Raw genomic sequence first — 9,254 nt, 5'->3', positions numbered from 1 at the left:
ATGTGCTGCAGTTTTCCTCAGGCAGCAGCAGTTCCCCCGGGAGCAGCCGAGGGCCAGCGCTGCTGCGGGCCTGAGCAGAGGCTGAGCTGCCCCTGGATGGACACGGACAGAGCGAGGGCCTGTCCACGCGGAGCGGTGTGACCTGCGCCGGCTGCACAACCAGGGCCAGGCGCTGTCGGTGCTGGTGAAACCCTGCGGCGTGCGGCCGGTGACGGGCACAGCCGGCAGCACCCGCAGCTGCCGCGGCCCTGCTCCCAACCCCTCGCACCAAACCGTAAAGAAACCAATACATAAAGTACCTAAAATAGTTTAAAAAGCTTTTAATGGACTGAAAGAGACTAGTAAAAGAAGAATCTTGTAGGAAAGATGCACTGTAGTCGTTTATTGATTGCTTTCCAGGAAATTCAGAATTTTTCTAATAGGAGCAAGTTCTTTTGCAGTAAGGACTCCTCCTGCTTTGTCACGGCTCACAACCTGGAGGCTGCTCCCCGCTGTCCCCAGCGAGTTACAGATCCCTGCCATGGCGCACAGGGACAGCTCATTTCTCCCGCAGGTCAGTGAAAGAAGCAACGCGAATTAGCACAGACAGACAACGCGACAGAGGGAGAGACGGTGCCAGCTGCGCACCGGCAGCTCCTCGTTCTACAGCTTGTTCTGCTTGGGAAAAGGACATTCAGCTCTGTCGGCACCCCTGGCCTGGCCCCAACGCCCACCACGGGACCCCGTGACGGGGGGGACACCAGGGTTCATTCAGTGGCATCTGCCATGTCAGTAACGTCCATCACCAGCAATGGAAGCTCCCTGGCAACAACCTCAAAGCCAGTGTGCACAAAGAGTTAAGATACTAGCCACAGGTTTCAGTGCTGTGGGAATTCTTAGTTTTTATTTAAACTCTCTTCCCTCAGCCCAGTAATTTCAGGTTGTGGGAAACTCCTGGCTGAGCTGGCTCAACTTGTCCCTCAGGCTGAAGTCCATCAGCTCGGGGTTACAACTGCTCTTGCCCATGGGATCGAGTCCCTGTTGGTTCTGACTTTCCTCCCCCTCTTTTAACAGGGCCAGGAGTTCCCGCTCAGTATTGCAGGGCAGTTGTGGCGCTCCCAGGCGCTCCCAGGCACTGGGGTTTCCATTGCAATCAAGTTGTGCGCTTTTTAAACAGCAAGCCCTCACTCTTTGGATACAGTATCCTAAGGTACTCTCAGCTGCAAGCAGAGCAGAGAGGTGGAACTGTGAGTATCATTCATATATATATATATATATATATATCTCTATCTATATCTTTACCTTGAAAATTAGAATGTGAACGTTACAAAACCCCACTGAATCACCAAACTGCCAACCAAAAGTAGAAAAATGGTTAAAGGAATCCAATGGCTATATCCTGATGTAGAAAATGCTGTACATCCCCCACTTACACACGGGTTACAGGCTTCAGTCGTCTGAGTGACACAAATATGGCTGCGTGGTTCTCACAAACCGGGATACCGACTGGGGGAAAATCAACCTTTTGGCTTGGAATCCGCATTTCACAAGAACACCGAGCAGTGGATGGGGCTGGTTTTGTACTGTTTTAGCAAAGCAGTGTCCTTAGTCAACATAAAAATGACCTGAGAAATGTTACATACCTCGAGACAGTTCATCTGGAATTCATATGTACAAGGTAGAAATAAGTGATGAGATCGCACGACACGTACACACACACACGCAGGCGCAGCGGCCCCGGTCGCTGCCGCAGCCCGGCCACCTTCCCCTCGCGTGGCACACACAAGCTCAGGCAGACAGATTACATTTCTCAGATTAGTTCTTTGCATTGTGTATTAATTGTACCAGTGCAATAACATTGTCAAAAGAGGAGGAGCTGCTCCAGGGGCACCCGAGGCCCTGGCCCAGGCTCAGAAAAGGGTTTAAACTTTTTTGTTTTTTAAGCGAGGTACACGTTAAGCGGAGCTCTGTGTTAAGGGGATCGCAGCAGAAGGCATGCTTGGCTCAGCCTCTTTCTCCTCCACAGCTTTGTCCTTTGCTTCCAGCTGTTCACCACTTTTTATGCTTTCTTGGAGCTGCTGGCGTCGCTGCACCTCTGCTTTAAGGTTCTCCAAGTCTTTTTGGCTGAAGGGGAAACCAGGAAGGGTAACAAATGTTAGAGCAGCCTGAGGTTGTGTGAAGCACTGGGACAAGGTCGCGTTCAGAAGAACGGGACGTGCTCCCTGAACCAGGCTCGGTGCTTGGTTTGAATCAAGGGGCACCGTGACGTGAGCCAGTGGTGGCCACTGGGGACAGGCAGTGAGGTGACACCGTGTCTGTGGCCAGTCAGCCTCCAGCTGCTGCCGGACAACTTCTACCATCAGGGATTTTTATAGCAAGGGAAGAATACGGTCTCAGCCTCAATAAAATTTTCAACTCTAAGTCTAGGGGCAATTTATAATAAATGAAAAAAATTAAGAGTACTGCTGTTTATAGTGGCCTTGATGATGATCATCAGTGGCTCTTAATGCAATGGGAAGCACAGGGTTATGCTTTCTCAGGAACAAAGGTAATACGAAAAGACTACTTGCTTTCAGGGGCACAGCACACAGGGGTATCACTCTACCTTAGTGGAATGAAGAGAATTCCATTGATAATGTTGAGCTGCTCCAGGACACTGGCCATACTGGGAGCTGTGAACTACAGCACAAGAGAAAACACAGTTCTACAAGTCAAAACCAGAGAGCACAACCCAGAGCTCCGTACCAAATCCAGACACCATATACCAACGGCAGCCACGGGGACACAGCCCGCGGGGACACAGCCCCAGCGCCCGGGCCAGCGCTGCCCCCCTGGCCGTGCCGCTGCCGGGCTGGTGAGATCTGCTGGAGCACAGACCAGAGCAGTGGGGCCGGGCCCAAGAGGTCGCGTCTGCTCCTGCCCCACAGCCGGCAGGGCCGGGCCCCCCCGCGCCGCTCTGCTCCCTGCACACACAATCCTTGGAAGGAGAACAAAGCACCTGGTGCAAGATGATGGCATTTTTTAGTATGAGGAAACTGAAGTACTTTGGGTTGAGCAACCTGCCTGCAGCCAGTGAGTCAGCGGAGCGGCAGGACTGCGCGGGGGTGTCCCCAGCTCCCGCGCCGCCACCTGCCCCCCGCATCCCCACCGCCCTCCCCGGGCCCATTGGCTGCGCTCAACTGCCCGAGCTCAGGAGAAAGAGCCGCCTCCAGAACCGAGGGGAAAACTGTTCAGTCTGCGCCGGGTCAGAGACCTCCTGCATCCCGCACACGCGTGGCCTTCGGGAGCAGCTCGACACAAACCTCCGCCTTCACAGCACACACTCTCCATGGCTCGCGTTGCACAAGGTTACCTTCAGCGGCATGATGTTGGCGTTGGAGCCGTTCTTGTAAATCTCGTTCATTGTGCGTTGAAGAGCGACGGCTTGCTGAGTCAGGTATTTCAAGTACTCAGAGCTCTCTTTGGTCTTTTCATGGTGTTCTCCAAGCTGATTGGAAAAGGAAAGAAAACATGCAACATTACAAAACAGAACAGGACCCAAACCAGGGTGCACTCTGCGTCTCTGCTGGCTCGACATCCCCACTGAAACTCCTCAGAACTGGATTTCACCTGCCTTGGCATCCAAAAAAACAAAGCAAAAAAAAAAATCTCTAAGAGCCTTATTATCAACAGGACACGTTTCCATCAAGTTGGAGCACGTCTGCCGGGTGAGCAGCATCCCCCCAGCAGGCCGTGCGCCCAGCCAGTGCCATGGCTGAATCACCGCGTACGGCGGCAGACGTGCTCAGGCAGAGCCCGGGCCGATGCCGGAGTTTCTCCGTGCGGGAGAACGCATTGCCCACGAACAGCCCAACCGCCAAACTCGTTTGGATCGGGTATTTCACAGACAGGCGGTGGGTGCAAAACGCGGGGAGAAAGAGCAGCTCTCAGTGGCCCGTGGGAACGTGGGGCCACACCACCAACATGAGTTTCTGTCCATGGACAGGAGTCCAGCAAGAACCAACTTTCAGCAAGGCTATTTGAAGACTTTTGGCATAAAATCCAGTCCGTTATTGTACAGGGCAGCAGTTCTGCCCCATCCCTAGAGAGCGGACTCTCCAGCGTCTGCTCGAGCTGTGTGTCACCGCGGCAGCTCCTCACCTGGTTCTTGTAGATGGTGTAGCCCTCCTTCTCGTGCTGCAGCGCCGAGCGGAACTCCGCTTTGCTCTCGTACACTCGGGCTACCAGGTGGTGGCTGAGGGAAGGAAAGGGGTTGAGAGGTACTTGAATGAAGGAGAAACGTTTCTGCACTACAGCAAGCACGACTTCAGCATAACCACGTGTGGGCCGGTGTCTGAGGAGGCGGATCCGGGCTCTGCATACCGCACCCCTATAGCTGCTTCTCCCCACCCCGTTTGGGGATTCATGTCCTACACTGATTTCAGCTGCATTTTTGTTGAAATGCTGAGAAGTGACCTACAGAAATAAAGACTGAACTGGGGATTTTCTCCTCCTGCACCCAGGAAAGCTGAATGGAGCAGCACATCCACGGGCCCATCTTGGGGACAGCTTTGTTAACTGGAGAAGGACACAGCCAGAAACCTTCCCCTTCAAAAAAGGTATTTCTGCTTCTTAGAAAGCAAACGTATGAATTACTTGATTATTCACAGAAAAATTCAAAAGCCTTTCAGCACGGAAACACCCAGCAAACAGTGGCAGAGCGGGGACCCCAGTCGCGCGGGCCCCCTCCAGCTGGGAGAACAGGCTTGGCCTGGGCTTCGCTTCCCTGGTGTTCCTGGAACGGAACGCACGTCTCTGGGGAGGCTGTGAATCTCATCAGGCATCCCAGTGCTGCTAAGGGAAGGCACGATGCTTTCACAGAATGCATATCCATCAAGTGCTGGAAAGCAAATCAGACCCTTGTGGGTGCTTAGTAAGATTTGTTTTCACCCTGCCAAAGCACCGGTGGGTTGCGGTGCGGGAGCAGCGCGGTGCGGGAGCAGCGCTGAGGAGCGAGCCCGGCCTGCAGCGTGTTCGGAGCAGGTCCCACAGGTGCCGACCGCTCCCAGCTCCCTTGGAAACACAAGGGAGCCGCTCAGTATTTTATTCAAATACAAGGCTTTATGGTAAAGGACAAAAGCAAATTATATGCTTCTCAAAGATAGCTCCCTGAGGGCTAGAACAATTACATACGAGTGTTTACATATCGTCCTGGTCTCCCAGTGTAATTACATGGGCCTCACTCTCCAACCTTCGCTTGCCACATGCGTTTTTCACCTGAGAGTCCACAAGAACCAGGGTCACCTTGGTAGATTTTTGGGGCAACCAGCATCACAGCAGATCCCACAATTACCTTTAAGAACAAGGGATCTCTGTCTTTCTTGACTCACACAGCCCAGCAGAGTCCAAGAGCTGGGCCGAGACAGAATCTCTAATGCAACAGGACACAGCTGGACACAGCTGGACGATCCCTCCCAGCGCGGCACTCTGCCCTGCCTCACCTTAGTGCAACTTTCAAAGACTTGGAGCCGTGGTACTTGGAGCTGATGGCCAGCGCGTTCTCCAGGAAGCGCAGGGACAGGTCGTACTCCATCACGCCGTGGAGCACCAAGCCGATGTTGTTCTGCAGGGAGGCGGGCGGTCAGAGAGGCGGGTTCACACCACGCCGTTATGCCGTGTAGCCCCAGGCCCAGGCGGGCGTTCCGGCGGAGGGGCCGCAGCAGCGCTGACGCGGGTCGCGCCGCGGCACACGGCAGGAGCCGGTTCTGCCCCCGCGAGCTCCGCTCAAACGGCCAGACCAGAGAGGGAAGAACTCTCTCCACTTCATGCAAGGGCAACACGAACAGAGTCCGGGAGTTTCTCAGGGATTAGAAACTCTACAAGATTACTCACATCTAAGAGTGCCATTTCTGGGTGATCCTCCCCAAATACCAACAGCATGAGGTAGCGTGCACGGTACAGCAAGTTGAGTGCCGTGGAGAGCTGGCTGTTTGCAAAGCAGTACAGAGCAAGGTGCATCTGTAACAAAAGAAGTAATCCAGCATTAATGGCTTTTACTTGCCACGCTGTAATGCAAACTAATCTCTCCTTTCTACTCTCTTCCTCAGCTTCACACGAATAAAAGGTTTTCCTTTATGGTTAAAAAGGATTTCAGCCCCTCAGGAAACTTCAACTCTGCTGGCTGCTTTACAGCTCCGCCGAGGTATCACACACACACAGTGCTGAGGGAGCTGGTAAGTGTGTCAGTTCAGTTTCTCTCACGCACCTCACGGAACATTTCAAATTCAAACTGTGCTTTTGGAGGGTTTCTTGCTCCTTCATTGTTTTTGACAGGAGCCCATGGCAAAAGCCAGCAAAATTAATTACTATAAATGAACATTCAGCAGACAAACCCCAAAATTCTAAACTAAGGACCAATACTGATCACACAGGATGCTTACAATGCACATGCTTAGGTATCCAGTTCACAAAAATCATGCAATACAGAACCTATGATGTGGAGGATTTTGGGAAGAACGCTGCAGAAGGAAGGAGAGCTGCAACTGTTCTCTAGACGCAGACACGACTCAAAGCTCACAGACTTGGGGTGGACACACGAGGAGCTGCTGCTCCCCAGCACCCTGTACTCACGTATTCTTGAATCGTGTTGGGGTGTTCAATACCCAGGACCCTCTCGCTCATTAGCACCGCTTTCTGCTGATTACTTAAGGCCTAAACAGAACAGAAGACCCAAGAGCAAGTCACACAGTGCTGCACACTTGAGCCAGCAGGCCTGGGGAGGGAACGCAGGGACTCAGCACCTCTGCACGAGCCCCTGCTTACCTCTGAATAATCCCCCATGATGTAGTTGAGACGAGCCAGCAGCCTCAGGCAGGCACAGATTTCTACGTGCATAGCACCATACACATTGTTGAACAAGTTTAAGGCTTCATTGATGAGCTCACAGCCCTCCTTCAAGAAACCTGAAAAAAGTTACATATGTACGTATGTTAAACAGCCCCCAGCGCTACTGGAGAAGCGCGCTGCCTGTGAAGTGTCCAGAGTCGTGGGACACACAGCCACGGTCACTGCCCTGCGTGAGGACAGACGCCCAGGAGCAGGAAAGCGCCGCTCGCACCCAGCCTTGCTCGCGGCTGGGAACAACGGCGGCTGCCGCGGGGTTCTGCCCCGGACCGGGCGGGCGCTGGGCGGGGGGCAGCGGCTGCTGCCACACAACCCGCTCGTCCCTCCGGCAGCGGTCGCCTCGAGAGGCGGAGGCACGCTGGGTCTGTACCTTGCTGAACCTTGGCTTGCCCGCTCTGGAAGAAGTGGAAAGCGTCCGAGGCTTTGGGGTTTACGTGCTTCACCACAGGGAAGATGTTGAGAATATCCTCTTCTGTGAAGGTGGGCTTGTGCCTGCTGTCGAAGTTGTACTCCTTCAGCAGGATCTGGGGAACCAAAAACACCAGAGGTCACGGTCACCACTAGAGCTGCTCCTCTTTGCACAGGAACCGAAGGTGTGAGTTTGGTTCATCACACACAGCAGCCCCCGGGACCTGTCTCGGGCTGGCTGATCTCCCAAGGGAGATGCACAGCAAGTTCACCCTAACAGGGAACTGAGTCGAAATCTCTTTCCCCAGGGTTGGAACCTGTATTCCAACACAAACACCGCCAAGGCCTTTGGGGACTCAGTCCATGGGAAAGGCTGTCCCTGCCAAGCAGTCTGCACTTACTCTTCCTCAGCACAGAACATGACGGGGAAGGGCGGGAAGATGTGGATCTTACCTGGACTCCAGTTTTGAGGGAGATTTCACGAAGCAGAGTGATTTTCTGCAGATTATACTCTTCAGCTGCTTGGTCAGCACTCTCACTGCAAAAAGCACACACAGCTCAGCTCTGGGCGAGGTCTCTGCTCCAGGACAGCCCTGCACGGTTAAGGGTCTCTGCTCCAGGACAGCCCTGCACGGTTAAGGGTCTCTGCTCCAGGACAGCCCTGCACGGTTAAGGGTCTCTGCTCCAGGACAGCCCTGCACGGTTAAGGGTCTCTGCTCCAGGACAGCCCTGCACGGTTAAGGGTCTCTGCTCCAGGACAGCCCTGCACGGTTAAGGGTCTCTGCTCCAGGACAGCCCTGCACGGTTAAGGGTCTCTGCTCCAGGACAGCCCTGCACGGTTAAGCGCCAACCAAGGCCCAGGACCGACATCGCGGTGGTCGCTAACGTGCTAGTAAAGCTCACAGAGATGCACAACAGTACTCGCTACTGAAATGCTGTGTGTTCTCGTCAAAGCTCACTGCAGAGTTTAGGCGAGGGCCTGAATGCCCTCAGCTGTCTCATTTCAGATTTCAGTTGCCCTTCCTCATGCTGCTCTTTGCCTGATTTATTTCCATTATAAGCCTGTAAAACTCCCTCAAGAGTACCAAGTTATATTCAAACAGAAAACAAGTCAAGAACAGCAAGAGCTACAGACACTTGGTGAGTCTGGGTACAAGCGAGGGCAGTTTCCTCCACTTACCATTCAAGACTAAAATCGAAGTAGTTCTTTGCTTCTGAACAAATATTCCTCCAAAGCTCCTGAGGGGTCATGCTGGCCCACGCAGTGTTATCGGCATTCCCAAGGTTCCTGTTTTTCCTTTTCTTGTTCTTTTTCTTGGAGACCAGCTCATCAGCGGGAAGATGGGCAATGGGGTTTGGGAAGGAGCTCAGGAAGCAGTTGAGGAAGTGGCTGATGGCGGCTGACAAACCCGACAGCTCCACGCCCTGCGGCGAGACACCAGCACCAGAGGTGAGACACGGGATCCCACAGGACCGCTCGACCCCCAGCCCCACACAGGTCCAGTCCTGCCAGAAACAGGAAAATCCTCCAGGAGAGGGAGAGGGCGGCAGGATTTGCAAGCGGAACTAGCGCAGACAGATATATAAGTATATACCTACACACATACAAATAGATAGTTCCATTTCGGACAGAGAAACTCGAGAGTGTAAAGAAGATTTTGCCACTGGAATAAAGCCAGGTGTACTGCTATGCTAGGGACGGACAGGTATATGGATACCCTCGTGTTCATGCAATTAAAAAAGCTCCTTAGAAGGGCAAAGGCACATTGCTTAAGAGGAAAAGGTATTACAAGGAAAACAAGCTGTCATTTCACTTTTAAAAGCCTCCAACATAATGAGTGAGAATCTGGGGAAGAAAGGCATGAATGATTACTCCCTGGGAAAGCCGCCTTCAAGTGGGAACTTGTTTTCCCTTACGCACAGGCCTGTACCTATTTTAGCGCTAATGAGATTGTACTTCCTGTTGCTAAGCAACCCCCACGAAC

General features: G+C 53.2%; 1 protein-coding gene across 3 annotated transcripts in view; it reads right to left on the bottom strand.

Moving 5' to 3' along the window:
• Positions 1 to 305: 305 nt before the first annotated feature.
• Positions 306 to 9,254, bottom strand: part of CLUH (clustered mitochondria homolog) — a 29,447-nt gene continuing 20,498 nt past the window's right edge. For all 3 annotated transcript variants that reach the window (XM_065036547.1, XM_065036546.1, XM_065036545.1), the window contains exons 16-26: positions 8,450 to 8,694; positions 7,723 to 7,807; positions 7,232 to 7,385; positions 6,781 to 6,920; positions 6,589 to 6,669; positions 5,851 to 5,976; positions 5,460 to 5,581; positions 4,120 to 4,213; positions 3,332 to 3,466; positions 2,585 to 2,658; positions 306 to 2,103 (exon numbers count right to left, since the gene is read on the bottom strand). In XM_065036547.1, coding sequence (XP_064892619.1) covers positions 1,935 to 2,103; positions 2,585 to 2,658; positions 3,332 to 3,466; positions 4,120 to 4,213; positions 5,460 to 5,581; positions 5,851 to 5,976; positions 6,589 to 6,669; positions 6,781 to 6,920; positions 7,232 to 7,385; positions 7,723 to 7,807; positions 8,450 to 8,694 — 1,425 coding nt within the window. In that variant the 3' untranslated portion in view covers positions 306 to 1,934. The remainder of the gene's footprint in view (positions 2,104 to 2,584; positions 2,659 to 3,331; positions 3,467 to 4,119; positions 4,214 to 5,459; positions 5,582 to 5,850; positions 5,977 to 6,588; positions 6,670 to 6,780; positions 6,921 to 7,231; positions 7,386 to 7,722; positions 7,808 to 8,449; positions 8,695 to 9,254) is intronic.

The sequence above is a fragment of the Columba livia genome, chromosome 20, assembly GCF_036013475.1.
Source record: "Columba livia isolate bColLiv1 breed racing homer chromosome 20, bColLiv1.pat.W.v2, whole genome shotgun sequence".
Taxonomy (NCBI): domain Eukaryota; kingdom Metazoa; phylum Chordata; class Aves; order Columbiformes; family Columbidae; genus Columba; species Columba livia.
This window is presented reverse-complemented; position numbering and strand designations above follow the sequence as displayed.